Source organism: Panicum virgatum, chromosome 5N (assembly GCF_016808335.1).
Source record: "Panicum virgatum strain AP13 chromosome 5N, P.virgatum_v5, whole genome shotgun sequence".
Lineage (NCBI taxonomy): Eukaryota > Viridiplantae > Streptophyta > Magnoliopsida > Poales > Poaceae > Panicum > Panicum virgatum.
In genome coordinates this window covers 40,812,796-40,831,593 of record NC_053149.1, presented here as the reverse complement: position 1 = coordinate 40,831,593, position 18,798 = coordinate 40,812,796, and the positions used below count along the sequence as shown (strand labels likewise).

The 18,798-nt window shown below is 46.3% G+C and overlaps 1 protein-coding gene across 1 annotated transcript; it reads right to left on the bottom strand.

Annotated features, from left to right (window-relative positions):
- Positions 1-15,180: 15,180 nt before the first annotated feature.
- On the bottom strand, positions 15,181-18,735 carry LOC120673164 (eukaryotic translation initiation factor 5B-like). Its single transcript, XM_039953888.1, has 2 exons — positions 17,575-18,735; positions 15,181-15,892 (listed from the first exon to the last, which is right to left on the bottom strand). Exons 1-2 carry the CDS (start codon positions 17,690-17,692, stop codon positions 15,567-15,569), a joined length of 444 nt encoding a protein of 147 aa, XP_039809822.1. The 5' UTR covers positions 17,693-18,735; the 3' UTR covers positions 15,181-15,566.
- Positions 18,736-18,798: the final 63 nt, after the last annotated feature.

Genomic DNA, 18,798 nt, shown 5'->3' with positions numbered 1-18,798 from the left:
GGACACCCGTCATAGGATGGGGACCACTTGTGATAACCCCACAAGCCCCACTCGAGAACCCTGAAAGATCTACTACCGCCGATGAAGGAGAAGCTGCTACGCAACCCTTGGAAAATGGAAACCTAGAGGACGGCGAGCAAGGACTACTCGCACACTCCGCCCCGGGAGAAGGCTCGCCCCATGAGTAGAATGCCCGACGCCACCCTAGTGTTGTACCCTCCCAGCCCCACTGGTTTAAGCTGTACCCCAAGTGTGAACCTGTACCCAGACGTGTAGTACGCGTTTTATTCTTGTTCCCATGTTGTACCCTCCCTTGCAATAATAAAGTTGTTCGTGCTTGTTGTTTGCTATGTTTGTGTGCTTGTCAGCGGAAGGTAGATTCTGCCTTTTTAAAAATACGAATTAAACAACTTAAACATCACTTAATCCTAATCCCAATCTCACAAAGACTCTACCCAATCTACAGATGGCTTCCCGAAGAGGTACGAGGGCCTCCCGCAACCGGACCCCCGCAGCCGCTGATGCAGGAGTACAGCCTAATGGGCAGAACCCTCCACAGGAAGAACAGGAAGTGAGTCAGAACAGAAGGGAAAATCAAGAAGTGCCACTACCACCACCACCACCCCTCGGGGACCTGGCCCAGATAATACACAACCAAACCCTCATACTGGAAGCACTGGCCAATGCCCTCGTCAATAAGCGGCCACGAGAGCAAACCATGAACGACAAACTGACATCTTTTCTGAGGACCAAGCCGCTCACCTTTGCCGGATCCAGCAACCCCTTGGATGCAGATGACTGACTTCGTGTGATCCAAAGAAAGCTCGAGCCGTTCGAATGCCAGGATTGAGACAAGGTTCTCCTGGCAGCCCACCAACTCACCGGGACTGCCTTGGCCTGGTGGGAAATTACTGCGCCGCTGCCAAAGATGCTTCCACCATCACTTGGAAGGAATTCGTGAAGGAGTTCCGCTGCTACTATATCCCCTCGGCCACCATGAAACGCAAGGCGGATGAGTTCCGCGCACTGCAGCAAGGGAGTATGTCAGTAGAATAGTACACCCACCAGTTCATGAAGATGGCCCGATATGCACCAGAAGAAGTGAATGATGATGAGAAGAAGTAGGACATGTTCAAGAAAGGATTAAACCCAGAACTCCGGACCTTGCTTACTCCGCAGATCTATCTGGACTTCAATACTCTGATGAACAAGGCCATTCTTACAGAAAGGGCCATAACTGAAGAAAGGAAGGATAACAAGCGCAAGTTTCTAGAAAGTAAGGCCCGCCAGCAGGACCGCTTCCAGAAACCAAGGAATTCCAGCTATATGGCACCAAGATATCATTCCCCAATGCAGTATAGGACTCAGTCCCAGGTGACAGGGCCACAGGCCCCTAACACACAGTTTAGGAGCCAGAACACCATGAAGGCCCCGCAGAGCAATGCCAGTCAAGTCACCACCAACAACAGCAATGCTATGGTCTGTTTCAACTGCCGAGAGATAGGGCATTTCATTGCTAACTGCCCATATGCCAAGAACAAGCCTGCTACATCAGCCTTCTCCAATACAGTGAATGGACCAAGGCCAGTTCTGTCAGGTGCCAACCGAGTGCCCATCCGCAACAACAGCAATACCAACAACAACAGTCAGCAGATGAGGCAGCCCCAGCAGTCATTTGGACGAGCCCGCGTCAACCACATCAACGCGCAGGAGGCTCAAGGAGCTCAGGGCATAGTGCTCGGTGAGTACCTAGTCAGCTTAGCTCTTGCAACAGTACTATTTGATTCTGGAGCATCACACTCATTCATATCCTCGGGTTTTGTGGAAAAGCACAATATACCTACAGTACTACTAAAAACACCCCTATTAACCCGGACGCCTGGAGGTGACATCAAGTGTCAACTAGGTTGTCTACGGGTAAGGATCAATTTAAGTGGGGTAGAATTTCTAGCAGATCTAGTAGTACTTAAGTCTAAGGGAATAGACGTGATCCTTAGAATGGACCGGTTAAGCCGACACAATGGCCTCATAGGTTGTACTGACAAAGTGGTACACCTAACAAACCCAGAAGGAGTATGAGTGACCTGCCATACTCGGGGAAGTGGATCTGACCCAATGGTGTTTAGCATGGAAGCCAAGTCCTTGGAAGAAGTCCCGGTAGTAAATGAATACCCGGATGTTTTCCCTGACGAACTCCCTGGAATACCACCAGATAGGGATATAGAGTTTGTCATCGACCTTGTCCCTGGAACCGCCCCTATAGCCAAGAGACTCTATAGGATGACAGCTTCTGAATTGGTGGAATTAAAGAAGCAGCTAGAAGAACTACAACGAATTGGCTTCATCAGACCAAGCTCGTCGCCTTGGGGAGCCCTAGTCTTGTTTGTCAAGAAGAAGGACGGGAGTATGAGGTTATGTGTAGATTACCGGGCGCTGAACGAAGTTACCATCAAGAATAAGTACCCCCTCCCGAGGATTGATGACCTTTTTGATCAGCTAAAAGGAGCCAAGTACTTTTCCAAAATTGATCTGAGGTCAGGGTATTTTTAGCTCAAGATTAGAGAAAGCGACATTTCAAAAACAGCTTTTGTCACCCGTTACGGGCAGTTTGAGTTTACTGTAATGTCTTTTGGACTCACCAATGCACCTGCATATTTCATGAACCTCATGAACAAGGTATTTATGGACGAGTTAGATAAGTTTGTCGTAGTCTTTATCGATGACATACTTATTTACTCCAAGAGTGTTCAGGAACACGACCAATATCTGCGGGTAGTATTGGAAAAGTTGAGAGTACATAAACTATATGCCAAATTCAGCAAGTGTGAATTCTGGCTTGAGAAAGTATCTTTTCTTGGACATATTCTAACCGCAGAAGGAGTATCAGTGGACCCCGAGAAGGTCGAAGCAGTTTCCAACTGGCAGCAACCGACCAATGTTAGTGAAATCAGATGCTTTCTTGGATTAACTGGGTATTATCGGAGATTCATTGAAGTATTTTCCAAGATAGCCTGGCCTATGACGAAGCTGCTCAAGAAGGTTAAGAAATTCACCAGGACGGAGTCATGTGAAAGAAGTTTTCAAAAATTGAAGAATAAGTTGACGACTGCCCCAGTGCTGACCCTACCGGATATTCATCGGGATTTTGTCATTTATTGTGATGCATCCCGACAAGGATTAGGTTGTGTCCTCATGCAAGACGTGAAAGTTTTTGCATATGTTTCCCGCCAACTCAGTCCGCATGAGCAGAATTATCCAACCCATGATTGGAAATAAGTGTGAGATTTACACCGACCATAAGAGTTTGAAGTATATCTTCACCCAGCCGGATTTGAACTTAAGGCAAAGAAAATAGTTGGAATTGGTTAAGGATTATAATTTGGAAATCCATTACCACCCCGGCAAAGCGAACGTAGTGGCCGATGCCTTAAGCCCGAAATCCAACGGACCCAAGGATGATCATCTGCGAGAGGAATGGCACGATTAAATGTGCACATTGTCACTCGAGACTCCAGCCACGTGCTGAATGTCTAATCCACACTAGAATACAGAATTAGAAAGGTTCAAGGTTCGAATAAGGATTTAATGAAGATCCACAAATATACTGGAGAAAATAAGGCACCGGATTTTAGAGTGGATAATGAGGGAACTTTATGGTATAAAAATATAATTTGTGTGCCCCAGAACGGAGACTTCCGGCAAATAATCATGGACCAAGCCCATACCAAGGTTCACCAAACCGGTGGGAACCGGTCCGGTTTGGTCCGGTACCCAACCGGCCAAAATTCAAAATTTAAATTTAAATTCAAAAAATGAAAAATTCCCAAAAAATTCCTAAAAATACTTCAAGGTGCAATGAATCTAATAGTGTCAAATTTTCTCAAAAATTCGTTCATTTAGTATAGTTTGCGGGGATTTAAAGTTAAATCAAAAAAGAAAAAAGAAAAAAATGTGCCGGCCCATTAAAGCCCACCGGTCAAACCGGTCAAACCGGCCGGTAAACCGGTTGCACGGGAGCTTTTGAATTTGAATTTGAATTCAAACCGGTCAAACCGACCGGTAAACCAGTAAAACTGGCCGGTAAACCGGTCAAACCGGCCGGTAAACCGGTCGGAACCGGTTGCACGGGATTTTTTGAATTTATTTGAATTTAGATTTGAATTCAACCGGTTTCCACCGGTTACCTGTCAAACCGGTCCGGTAAACCGCTACCGGAGGGCGGTGGTTTGACCGGACCGGTCGGTTCGGTTAACCCTGCCCATAACTCGGCCTACTCCATCCACCCAGGATCCACCAAGATGTATATGGACTTAAAACAAAAATATTGGTGGAAAGGTATGAAGGCGGATATTGCACGATTTGTCGCTCATTGTGATACTTGTCAAAGGATCAATGCCGAACATCAGAAGCCAGCAGGTTTGTTGCAACCCCTACCCATCCCGGTTTGGAAATGGGATGAGATAGGAATGGACTTTGTAGTGGGTTTGCCCAGAACACCGAAAGGTCATGACTCCATATGGGTAATAGTGGACCGACTCACTAAAGCGGCTCATTTCATACCCGTACGGACAAATTACGGTGGAGAAATCTAGCCAAGTTTTATGTGGAAAATATAGTAAAGTTACATGGTGTGCCTAGCAGAATTGTTTCAGATAAAGGGACCCAATTCACCTCTAGGTTTTGGAAAAGTTTGCATAAAGCCATGGGCACCAAATTGGATTTCAGCTCCGCTTATCACCCGCAAACGGATGGCCAGACAGAAAGGGTGAATCAGATAATGGAGGATATGTTGAGAGCATGTGTCCTTACCTATGGCAAGGATTGGGAGCAGAGTTTACCTTATGCAGAATTTTCATACAACAACGGTTATCAAGCAAGCTTGGGCATGTCACTGTTCGAAGCTCTCTACGGGAGAAAATGCAGAACTCCTCTGATGTGGTCAGAAGTTGGAGAACGCACCCTAGCCGGACCCGCACTCATAAAGGAAGCGGAAGAAAGAGTTACCGAGATTAGAGAAAAGCTAAAAGCAGCCCAGTTAAGGCAAAAGAGCTACACGGACAAGAAAATGCGGGAAATAAGTTTCAACCTAGGAGATTTCGTTTATCTCAAGGTTTCACCCATTCGGGGAACTCGAAGATTTCAAGTACAAGGAAAGCTGGCCCCTCGGTACATTGGACCGTACCAAGTTCTGAAGAAAGTCAGAACCGTAGCATATCGTCTGAAGCTACCAGAAGAAATGTCAGATATACACCCAGTGTTTCATTTCTCACAACTAAGAAGATGTTTGAGGGTACCCGAGGCAGAACACGTGCCAGTAGAAGCGATAGATTTGCAGCCAGACCTGCGATACCAAGAAGTACCTGTCAAGATTTTGGACATTGTCACTAGGAGGACAAGAAACTCCGAAGTACGGATTTGCAGAGTTCAGTGGAGCAGACACGGAGTAGAAGAAGCTACATGGGAGCGTGAAGATGCATTGAAGAAACAATTTCCCCACCTGTTTAGGAGCCAGCCGAATCTCGAGGATGAGATTCATTTTAAGTGGGGTAGGTTTGTGACATCCCGAAAAAAATTCACCAAATTAAATCACATGCTAAAAATAATTTTCAAAATCTCTTTTCAAATCGTTGAGCTTAGACTTTTCGAAATAGTTTCCCGACCGATCTCCCGGTCGCCCGTAAAACTAGTCCCGGCATCCAATCGCTATCCCATCTCCCTGTTTCTGCCTCATTCCATGCGTCACGCCGACCAGCACGCGTGCATGTGCAGTCGAGATCGTCGCCGCGATCGGCGCTGGTGCGAATCTCTCTCCTTCTCTCTCTCTTTCCCTTTTTTCCTTTTTCTTTTCCTTTTATTTTCCCCCCTCTCTCTCCTTCCTCCCTCTCCTCTGCCACGCACCCCCCCCCCCGAGCGCAGCTCGGCCCGTGCCGCCCCTCCTCCACGCGCGCACGCCCCCTGGCCCCTGCTCCCGACCGCGTGCGCGTGCGCGTGCGCGTCTCTGCTCGGCTGGCCCGACAACGCAACACATGCCAATCCCGCTCGCCACCGCGACATGCGCCCCACCCGTGCGCACGTGTACCGCATGGCCACTTGCTGCCCGCCGCGCCGCTCACCGTGCCGCGCACTGCTATGCTCGCGCACTGCGCCGCACGCGTTCCACGCACCCCGGAGCCTCGCCGCGCCGCCCGTCGCTCAGCACCGCCTCCCTATGCACCGCGCTGCTCGCTCCACCGCAGAGCACAGGGCCGCCGCCTCGCCACTCGGCGACAAGCACAGCGCCCAGGGCCCCTCCACGTGCTCGTCCTCCTCGGCGCCGCTTGAGCCATCCCATCACCTGCACCGCCACTGCGAATCGCGCCGCCGCTCCACGACGCCACGACGACTCTGAGCGCCATTAATGGCCATCCTCGGAGCTCGCTGGCCGGCCACCTACCCCGCCCTCTCCACCGCCTCTCCCGGCCTATAAGTAGCACCTCCGCGCAGCTCCCGGCCACCACCACCGCCTCCGCCACCGCGTGCCTTCCATCTCAGCCAGCAGCGCCACCACCGCGAGCTTCCCTGTCCGCTGCCGCCCGCCGCCGTGGAGGGCCGTCCACGAGCCACCCCCACCCAAGGTGAGCGGGGAACCCGACTCCGCGGGGTCCCCTAGTGCTTCTTCCCTCTCCTTGACTGCCGCCGAGCCCCGCAGCACCGCCGCCGCGCACGCCGGCCGCAGGCCGCCGCTCGCTGCCGTGACGCCGCCCCTGCAGGCCCCCATCTTGTCACCACTAAGGACCGAGTTGGTGTGTCATCTCACCTAACTCCACTATCGTGCAAACCACTCGACCGTTGAATGGGCAATGGCTTAGCATAAACCCCACTAGTTAATCTGATAGCCATCAGGAGAGCTGAGAGCAACGGGTGATCAAGGAGAAGGGATTAGCTCTGTGTGACTTATGCCCCGGTTAAAACCTCTGTGATAGGTCAATGACCCCTTGGTGGATCCCGTGATGGCTAGTCAAGTCTAGCTAAGGTGGGTAATGGCTTTGTTGGGATCTACACTGACACTACGGTGATCGGGCTGTGCTACCCCGCTTGTGGGTAAAGTTGCACACCTCTGCAGAGTTAAAACCTATTCAAATAGCCGTACCCATGATACTGGGTGAGTTACGGTGTGGTCACATAACTAGTGTTTATTTTGGGATGGGTTGGAGTGAGTTGTTTTGGGAATGTGTCCGGCAGTTGTGCCGTGTGCTACGGCGGATGAGGAGTCCGGTAGCAGCTTAAAATTTGGGTCCTGTGTGGGCCAACATTACGTTTTACTCAGTACAAAGAAAACTTGCTTTGAAAATCCTTTCTTTCAAATGAACCCATGCATAAAAGATTGCTTTCCGCAAGATAAACCCCAGCCTTATCCTTGATGTAACCGATGCATTATATTCTGTTTATATCCCCTCCGTGGGTGTGGTTGGACTTGCTGAGTACGTTTGTACTCACCCCATTCTTAATTTTTACAGAGGAAGACCCAGACTTTGTTCCCGAAGACGTTGAGTAGAGATTCCGTCCTGCACCCAACCTTGCCTGTGGATTAGGGTCACCCGCAGGAGGTTCCGCATGGCGCAAGACTCTGATGACCCCCTTTTCATAATTAATATCGTTGTGTGGGTGTGGGTTGTTATCCTCACGATAGTGGCGCTTCACTGCCCACTTCGGCGAAGAGTTCTACGGTGATGTGTAATCTGATGTAATAAAAGTGTTATCTGCCTCCTGGGACTGATATTGTAGCACTTTTAAGTCTTCTCTTATGAGGGGATGCTTCATGTAGAGAGCTTTCAAGTGGTTATCCGATTCCTTGGGCTTCTGGAACACAGCATCACGAGGCCCAAATTGAAGATGAACAACCTCCTCTTCAGGAATTATGAGGTAATCCGAAGACATATGCACAATGTTAATCTCCAAATTGTTGCGCTCCGGAGACGCCTCATAATCCACCAATTCCTCTTCTTCCGTCGCTGGAGGAGCTGGTTCTACTCCATCAACTCGAGAAACCAAAATAGGCACTGCTGATTCGGTTGTACTCTCTGCACTGGGCTCAACCGGTCTGACCGGTTGCTCAGGGCGGTCTGACCGGTCAGAAGCACCGGTCTGACCGGTCGCCGGGGTCAGTTTGACCGGTCCTTCTACTGGCTGGTCAACTGTCTTGACCTGCCACACCTTGCCTTGAGGGATCATGGGTCTGTATTTATTGAAGTACTCATCCCTCGCCTTCTCTGCCTCCTGCTCCCTCTTTTCCTTATTGCGAAGACGTTAGAGCTTCCTCTTCTGGGTATGCGTCAATCCCTCGGGACACCAACGAGGTTGATGGTATTTGTCCGCCACTTTGCTGCCACTGGCCTCATGATTGTTAGCAGTAAAAGGTTTCTGGATAGGAGGAGCAGAAGAAGTAGCCGATTTATCAATCACCATCGGCTCCTTACCCTTATCTTGCACAACCACTTTAATCTCGCCGATCTGAACAAGTCTCGGCTTTAGCCTTCTCTGGAGTAGCTCCTGATTGCACCTCTAACTTCTTTTCCTTCACGCGGTATTCAACCTGCGGAGGAACAAATCACGCCGGTCTCTGCTGAGACCGGTCTGACCGGTCATAGGGGACCGGTCTGACCGGTGACGCCTGCTGAGCTGGACCAGATTGGTGTGCTCCCAATCGGTCGTGTACTGGCGTCCTTGATCTTTTCCCCTCTGATATGGTGGTGGATATGGTATTGGAAAGCACTGGAGCCAAATCCCCTCATGTTCCCCCACCGGATTAACTGGATTTGACGCCGGTGGGGACCAAGGCATAGTAGCATACACCTTCTGTGGAGGGAACTGAGGATAATTACTCCTACGCCTGATGAATCCCTCCTTGGAGGCGAAGCATTGCTCCGACGCGGTGGTGAATGAGGTCTCTTTTTTAATGGCTGATCTTGTTGAACGGCCTTAGTGTACTTATTCAATAACTGCCCAAAGGTAGGTCCCTAATTTGTACGCCTACCCTGCAGTTTTGGCACATTTGTTTTCCAAGTACCCTCTTCCGGATGTTTCGGCTTGAAAGTTCGGAGCTGCTCCTTGGGCCGGTCTGACCGGTCGTTGTGCCCGGTCTGACCGGTTGATGCTACCGGTCTGACTGGTTGCGCCTGGACAGCAGGCTGACTGGAGGAACTTGCTTGCCCCCCGGGCTTAGGAGCATTAACAAAAATCCTCAAAGTCGGCTTCCCATCAGTAGTCTTCTCAGCAACGACTTCTCGGGCCAGAATCTTGCCATTTGCATTCATCGGCCTTGGATCTCCAATCACCACATTCTTCCCTTGAGCCCCTTCGGCTTGCTCCGGCCGAAGGAGAACCTTTGGATTATTCAGTTCCAAAGTATGGACAGGGAAGGGAGTCTTGTCTACTTGCATCTCAGAAAGCACCAATCGTCTTTCATCTACAGCCGATTGGATCTGTTGACGGAAAACATTACAATCATTAGTAGCATGTGAGAAAGAATTATGCCACTTACAATATGCATGCCTTTTTAGTTCCTCCGGCGATGGTATAGCATGAGACAAACGAATGTTTCCATGTTTAAGTAATTCATCAAAAATCCTATCGCACTTGGAAACATCAAAAATAAATTTCATCTCATTTTGCCGATTCTTTTGAACCGGCTTAAGTGAAGGACACATAGAAGGTTTGTCCTTTGACGGCCAAACAAATTCAGCGGCGTACACTCCCTTTTCCTCATCGTCCGAACAGTCGGAATCATTCTCAACAACATGCGTGTTAGACCGATGAGGCTTAAAGGAATCTTTAGGATTTTTACACTTAAATTCGACATCAACAGCTCGCATTTGCAAATGATTAACCGTAATGAAATCAAAACCTTCAAGTTTCTCTTTCAAATAAGAACGCAAGCCATTAAATGTCAAATCCGCCAAATCTTTTTCCGAAAGAGACGAATTGAAACAACGGTTTTTCAAAGCTTTAAACCTCTGGAAATAATCCAAAACCAATTCGTCTCGGATTTGTCTAACCGATGTTAAGTCTAGCAATCTAACTTCGGCTTCCCCACTAAAAAAGTGATCATGAAATTTGCGCTCTAATTGATTCCAATTTAAAATCGATCCCGGCGCAAGCAAGGAAAACCAAGAGAAAGCGGTTCCAGTCAAAGATAAAGAAAATAAGCGAACTCACAAAGCATCGTTAAGACCCGCTTCTCCCAATTGCAAGACATACTGGCTAACATGCTCCCAAGTCGTACGAGAATCTTCACCATTAAATTTCACAAATTCGGGAACGCGCCAACCAGCAGGATATGAAACAAAATCAAACTCTGGAGGACATGGCTTTTGATATAAATGCGACCCACCCATATCAATCCCAAGTTTAGATTTAAGCACACCGGCCAAATCCTCTTTAAACCTGTTGAAATCGGCCTAATAAGTACCGCTGGCTGATGCATACGAAGAGGACGAAACACGTTGTGTGGTAGGATTGGTGTAAGTCATGTTTATGTTAGGAATCGGCCCTCAGTGAGGTCCAGATCCCTGCTGTGATGTAGTATGAGGCCCGTCATGCATCACTATCTCATTGGTTTGGCTAGGGACGACCGAACCGGGAATAGAAGCGTGCGGTGCAAGGGGAACTGGACACTGTCCTGTTGGACCGGTCTGACCGGTCGTGTAACCGGTCTGACCGGTCGAGGAGGCCGGTGGGACCGGTGGCGCGTGGACAGCAGATGGCAACGGTGTTTGCCCTGGAAACGAGTTCGGCGGCATCCCAAAGAATTGATCCTGGGTAGCAGATGTGTCAGCCGAATTCGCTTCTGGAATATAAGTGCCACCCTCGACACTTTTGCCCTTTTTAAGTGCCTCAATATGATCATTGAGCCCACCAAAACTCGCTCCTGCAACTACTTGCGCGGCGGATATTTTCGAATCTACCATAAGAGAGAATTGCTTGACTAATTCAGAGGGATCATTAGGAAGTACCTCGACCTTGTCTTGGTTCAGCTTGAATGATGGCATCACGAACTCCCCGACCCTCTTGAATAGGCCTCCTCGCTCCTTCTTGAATCCTTGAAGGAACTGCTCCTTCAGGTGCTCTTCATCGATGAGGTAGGCCCTGCGCTCATCTTCAGTGAGTTCCTCCATGGTCGCCTTGATGACGTTGTCGTTGTGAATTTCACCATGATTACCCATCTTTCTGGAGAAGTTTAGATTAGATCGGTTTTAAAAACCAGATTAATCTGCTCCCCAGCGGAGTCGCCAAAAAGTATGTTAACACAGAATCGCGCCAACACACTCGAATGCGCTAGAACGCGCAACGATTGTCAAAACGATCAACACAGCGAAAACCCTGGGCGGACCGGTCTGACCGGTTTCGCCGATCGGTCTGACCGGTGCAAGCAGGGAGCTCGTGAAGACCTAGAACAGCGAGCTCGGGAGGGACCCCGTCGGAGCTCGTGAACGTAGGGTTGCTCTGAGGTCGGCAGGCCACTCAGAACGTCTTCAAACACCGTCGAGATGAAGGAAGAAAGTAATCTAGGGTTGGAAAAGGCTAGGGTTTGAGAGATAAAAGGTAATGCAATTTTTGTATTGATTCGATTGGGAATAACCTCAATCGGCCTTAGCCTTTATATTTATAGGCCGGGGAAGACGTACCCCTTCACGAGTAGGATTACACGTAATTCCAGCCATGCCATTAGAGAACCACCCAAAAATATTACTCATATCTCTATATCTTAATTTCTTCCGATTCGAGCTCAACGATAAAACTTTTATTTCTTTTTCTTTATTGTGTGTTTGTTTGTGTGCGCTGTAGATCACGGTGTGAACGAGGAAGAACTCGTCGATGAGCAGTACGCGAGCAAGAGTCCGAGGACCAGTACCGCGACCCCGAACCCGAAGGACAGTACCTCGATCAGGACTTCCCGGAAGGCTTTGCGAACGGCAAGTTCAATCTCATCCTTTGATGCATATTTTGTCCCAATTTTATAAACACAACCTACTGGCCTGTTTTATAAAACTACATATGTTTCTACTGCTAAAACATGGTTGGATAGCCACCCCTTGATTTGTTATAACCATTCCTTGACCACCTAGATTAATGTCTACATATGATTTGTTCTGTGTGGATATTAATCACTGCTAGAATTACTCAGGGCCTTATATTCATTCTACTACACATCAAATGTGATTATTTATAAAAGAAAATATGTGAGTGTGTGGGAAGGGAAAAAGGTGGAGTTGTTGAAAATAAATGAAAGACGTGTCTCGATGAGATGGATGGCATTTCTGTGTGAATTGCCAGAAGGTGTGCTCGTACCTGTGTGGTTGAGTAAGGTTGGGAGACATCCATCTTGTCACAAATAAGGACCGAGTTGATGTGTCATATCACCTAACCCAACTTATCGTACAACTACTCGACCGTTGTGTGTGGCAACGGCTTAGCATAAATCCCACTAGTTAGTTTGTTAGTCATCAGGAGAGCTGGTGAGCAGCAGGTGATCAAGGAGACGGGATAAGATCTTTGTGAATTATACCCCGGTTGGGCCTCGTTGGTAGGATCCCTTGGTGATCGTGCTGTGGTACCCCGCTTGTGGGTAAAGTGTACACCTCTACAGAGTTAAAAACTATTCGAATAGCCGTGCTCACGGTATTGAGTGGGTTACGGTTTGGTCACATAACTAGTGTTTCTTCTGGGAATGGTTGGGATGGCATGTGTTGTTTTGGTAAAGTGTTCGGCAGCTGTGCCGTGTGCTACGGCAGATGAGGAGTACGGTACCAATTTAAAACTTGGATCCTGTGTGGATCAACCCTACGTGTCAAGGTATTTGCTTTGAAAATCCTATCCTTTCAAATAACCCCGTGCATAAAAATTAGCTTTACCGCAAATTAACCGATAGCCTTATCCTTGATTAATCATGTGCATATACTCTGTTTATACTCCCTCCGTGGGTGCAGTTGGACTTGCTGAGTACGTTTATACTCACCCCGATATATGTTGTTGCTTCAGAGGAAGATCCGGACTTCGTGGTTGAAGACGTTGAGTAGAGGTTGCGTCCGCACCCAACTCTGCCTGTGGTGTTGGCCCTGTTCAGGATGCTTTCGCTGGCGCGATACTCTGAGCACAAGCTGGATCCCATGTGGGTCGTGCTTTGGTATATCACCGTAGCCTTTTTACTTCTTATTATTGTTTGTCTCGAGTGTCCACCTCCTCGGAGGATTGTACGGTGATGTATCATCTAATGTAATAAATGTGTATCTGTCTCCTGGGACTGATATTTGTATCACATTTAAGTCACCTCTTATGAGGGAACGCTTCAGTTGTCGGAGTAAAGTTACATGCAAAATAGGAAAATTTACATGCTTCAACTTTTCTTTCATGTGAGAGATCCAACCAGTGATAGATCTATATGCACGGTGTATATGGTTTGAAAAGCTCTAAAATCTAGCTTCACAAACACCAAACAGAGCATCTTGTGGACCTTAGTGATGAATTTCCAGTTGACCGTGACTTTATGAACATACGGTCGACACACCCTCCTCCTTCGCCCTTCTCCTTTCCTTTCTTTTCCCCTTTCCTCCCTCTTCCCCTTTCGTCCCGGCTCCGGCCGCGGAGCCGACTGCTCGGATCCGACGGGGAGGCGCTGCTCGACGGGAGGTGTGGCTCCGACGAGGAGGCGCGGGTCCGGCGGTGCCAGCGGGGAGGCGACGCGACATGGAGGCACTACGCCACCAGGGGAGGTGGCGCGGTGGCCCGATGGAGGCGCCGGCGGGGGAGCGGCGAGCTTACATATGTTTTTTCTTTTTGTTTCTTTGTTTCTTTTTTCTATTTAATTTTTTTTAACTCAAGCTTTTTTATTTTGTTTACAGTGCGGGAAGCCTACGGCACTGGGTACACCCTTTTTTATTTTGGATGCAAAAGTTTTTCTCTTCAAAGTTTTTAATTTATTCTGTTAAACTTTCTCTTTCAAATTTTTCTTGTTAATTTTTTTCTATACCTCCAAATTTTCCCTTAAAAAAGTTTTCTGTCACTCCAAATTTTCCCTTAAAAAAGTTTTCTGTCTCTCCAAAATTTCCATGAAATTTTTTGCTCTCTCCAAATTTTTTCTTAATTTTTTTTCGAATTTTTTATCAAACAATAACAAAAAAATTAATAAAAAGAAAAAAAACGGTCGGAACATCGACCATAAACCCCTCCTTACGATTAACTGTAAATTAACCTCCCTCCTTGTGGACTCTCAAACTATTTAGTGGAATCCAAGAACTGCATAAAACTCCTCAATTGCTCCACCAAACTAACTATTTTTTAAGATTATTGAAACTTCCGACCTTAACATTCACATGTGAATGTCTACAACCAAAGTATAAGAGCTCTTAGGCTTTAAACCTCAAAATGAGGGATTAACAGGTACAAGAAAAAAAGCTCTAAAAAATAACTGTTATTAGTGTCTATTTTCACATACAACTAGGATATACCCCTTGCACTTCTCTATTTGAAACGATATTGTTTTGAGATTTTTAGAACAGCTACCATGATGCCTTCTCTGTCATAGCATGCTGAGTATGGATGGATCCTTTTCTAGCCCTTGTGTTGCATATTCTTGAAGTTGAATGTGGCTGTTTCATCAGCACCTAGTCTTTGCTCCAGCTCCAATTGATTGTTGGTTGTTTCCGTGGACACAGATTTTCGTGGAAGGGTCGATTCAACTCTATCCTTCTATTTCAGTTTTCGCTACCGAACACCTGAACATGTTCACAACACAGGAGGCAAGTGATTCATGACTAGCGAGGTAGCACAGCGCGTGTCATCATGTAGCATCGATATTAGACACAGTAACAGCGGGAGACATAGTCCATCCTTATACAAACCCTCTTATCAGTATTAATACCGCATTCAAATAGAGTAGGATGGGATGACAGTAACCTGAACAACACTGGCAAGGTGACAGAATTCACGCATCTGAGTTAGTGAGTTACAGATACCATGATAAAAACTTGTCCAATACCTAGTCACAAGCACATACCAGATGTAGTGACAGTGGTGGGGCTTCTCACCATTCACAAGACCTTCACCGGAAGCTTAGCATTACAGCAATCATTTTCTTACAGAGCAACGTTAGGAATATTTGGCCTGGAGGTGCAGGCTCGGTGATTTCAAAGACTCTGTAATCCATGTATTAAAAGGCTCCAGGAATATATTATGACCCAAACAATTGAATAGCCGAAACTCATCTTACCTAAGAATAGCAGTGCATAGCTAGATGGAGGCAATAACAGCGGGCCAATTAGACAAAAAAAAAAAAGAAAAACGCTTTGCACCAGCATTGAGCTTCTTGGAAAACATCTCCCGATTGTCCCTGGTCACGAAAGTTCTCATCAGAACAAAACTGTTTCCTGGTGACTGGAACCAACCTTTTTGTTGCCAAATGAAGAGACGTGACAGTACAAAAAAAAACTACCATCTGCACCAGCTAACAAGGCAAGTTTCAGAGGACGTCCTAACTGGACTGCAGGAGGAGAAAAAAAAATTCAAGATCAGCAGGACATCCGATGCAATCATCACAAACGAGGTAGAGACTCTGCCCGAATGAACTCCTTAAGAAGAGCTTTCTCCTCATTGATTTTATTCTTCTCAGCAGCATTGCGTGGTTTGATCTTCCGCTTCTCCTCCAGCATCCATTTGTACACCTGCCGCTGCTCATCTTCGGATAGTGGTGGAAGAACAATTTTGGGTGTGGGTGCAGGTGCAGGTGCAGGAACAGGATCTGCAGCCTTTGCAGTTGCACTTGCTGGGGTTGACAATGCTGCAGCAGCGGCAGCGGCAGCAGCAGCCTCAGCATTTTTCTTTTCTTGGTCTCTTTTGTAGGTCTTGGCAAAAACATAAACTGAATGGAACAAGGATGTTAATTTACTGCAGAATGCCAGCATGTGAACAAACACAAGATAAAAACAAGTGTGCTAGACAAGTGCAAAATGCATTTTTGCAATAGCTTTCAGAGCCTCAAAGGCCAAATATAGATCCCCACATAGTCAACGACAGAATGCTTACAAGCATAGTGTAACAGGCATGCCTACATGGGTTATTAACTCTAATGATAGTGTGGGAGACATGCCTACATCAATTAACAGATTATACATTAGCTAATTAAGTTCTTTCTCATGCCTCAATCAGTACAACTTCCTTAAATTTGTGCAGGAAGTGATGCAAGTATAGAAAACAACAGTGAAAGATTAAGTGGGACGACTAAAAAGAAACCAGGGCAATGTTAGTATCGATCAGATAGCAAGTTCAACTTGTAGCTGGTGTAAATGGTATTGTGCTTTGTGCCCATGTATATCTAGCAGATCCTAAAACGCGTCTTACAGTACTTTCCTTCTTTTAAAAACAATAATCAACCAATTAGAGAAAATCATAACACATCCTATCTCATATGAACTCTATGGATATCCATCCTGTTCACCTCAACCCACAGTAAAGGGAAATCAAGCTGGTGATTGACAACCTGGTTACATATATGATCAGCCATCAAAAAGGTTTGTGATACCTTTTTTTTTTGAACTTCTTGGAAGAATGTCACTTGGACATGTAGTTTTACAAATAGCAGCGTAATTGTAAGCGATTGTTGAACTTCCTTTTACGACAGATAAGAGGCTGAGATTCTCTAGAGTTTCTCACTGCGCATTAAGTGGAGTTCACTTGGTTTCTGCAATCAGTTTCCTACTAAACAGGAGCATATACCACCTACTTGGTAGGGGACCATTTCTTCTATAAACTACCTACCACTGAAGAAGCATTGAATCTAAATTCTATATGGTCAGGATCAAATTCTATAAGTTGATTTCAACCCCCATAGCATATCCTACGAATGGTACCAATGGTTCCAAGTACTGAGCACATCAATAATGAACTTCATTTAACAGTGTGGTAAATATTTTCCCTATCCTTCAGTTTGACCATTTAACATGGAGAATCTTATACTAGATACAATTCAATAAAAAAGTCTGATACAAGTCTTGCTTTCAATCTCTGGAACTAAAGCAAAACGCTTAACAATCTAATTCTCTACTCTTGACACAAGACAGAAAAATGTAGTTTCCAGAAAACGACCATTCATATCATACCAGCTAAAAGTATCCCCTTGACATCTACAGCACGAGATAAACCGATGCACTCCCGTTTTCCATCAAGGCATCAACCACAAACCTAACCACGACATGCCAGATCATCTAACCCTAGATTTTATACAAGTGGAAATGTGACGTCTTTCCAAGAAAACACCAGCACCAAACTGAGGTGACCTAGTTCAACACCCATTAATGCCACGGATAAAACTAGAACAAGCAAGAATGGCTTCTAATTATTTGTAGCATTTAATCCCGAATCTTCACTGCAAATCGATCGTTTGCAACGAACCTTTCTCGAGCATAATCTACACAGGGCAGTGCCAAAAAACCGTAGGAGACAGAGCTCGCAGCCCAAAATGGAATCGAACGAACCATAGTGAGCCCATCGAGCACACATGAGTGGAAAGGGGGGGATCAGTCGGTGCGGGGTTTCCTCTCTCACCTCCGATGAAGACGTTGGTGGCGAGGAGGAAGGGGAAGATGCGGCGCATGAAGACCCCCTTCGCGGCCGAAGGCGGCTGCGGCGGCGTGGCAGGGTCGGGCTTGCCGGCGGCGGCCATCGCGACGGGGCCGGGAAGGGAAGATCGAGGACTGATGGGGGGCGGCTGTGACGGCGGTGAGACGCCTGAACCACCGAGATGATTTGACTCCTTTACCCTTGTCCCCTCTTCCCTTGGCGTTCAAATCAGAGAAGGTAAAATTGGTTAGAAGACATCTTTGAGCCACTTTTACTGGTAGCCATAAAACAAACATTCCCAGAACATTTTTCAACAATTGTATATGTAACTAGGTGCGCGTCCAAGCATTACTACGGGTAAAAATAAATTTCTTTCATGAGCATCAATCTCATAGTACGACATATCCCAATAGAAGGAGAGACACTTTGCCTCAACTATAGTTGATACAATATTTTAGAGCCTAAGTGAGAGTCAACTTCTGGCATTTCAAATATAGTTCACACAATGACCAACATAGAATTCACAGTGATGCTTCTCAGCTCTACCGTAAAAGATCACTTTGTAGGAGAACACAGTATGAGCTTTTATTCTCTCATATATTCAAGAATTACCAATGCCAATCTCACATGTGGCATAAAAAACGCATTGGTAATTCACACATCACCTTCCTCGTATGTGATCACATTTGCAAGATCAATCCTCCAGAGTTTTGAACATCATCTAGTATATCCTTTCAGATTGTTCATCCCTCCTTTATCACCAAATAGCCATAAATATGATATTTGAAAATAGCGTAAGGAGAAATGCAAGAAAACCCAGTATCTCCAAATGCAAAAAACACTCTATGGGCATATAGTATTGATGTTGATGAAGCAACATGAAATAGTGAGATGACTGATGATGGGAGGACCATGGCCTTTTTGTACCTGCAACTTTGACCAGCACGGAGTAGCTAGGAAGTAGGAACTATGACAAAACGGTTCTGTAAAGTAGAATATTTCTACTAAACAACTGCAAAGTTTATAAGAATATAATCGACTAGAAAGATCCCAGTAAAAATAAATAAGATCGAAAAAAATGGTTGTGAAATAATGTATCAAAATCAACTGCAGATGTTCTTTTCTGACCCTGCAAATACAATGCTCGTTGGTATATATATATATATATATATATATATATATATATATATATATATATATATATATATA

Excerpts from the sequence above, each read along its gene's own strand:
- LOC120673164 (XM_039953888.1), bottom strand. The coding sequence starts at position 17,692 with ATGGCCGCCGCCGGCAAGCCCGACCCTGCCACGCCGCCGCAGCCGCCT. Across the intron at positions 15,893-17,574 it reads CACCAACGTCTTCATCGGAG|TTTATGTTTTTGCCAAGACC; the intron begins GTGAGAGAGGAA and ends TGTTCCATTCAG.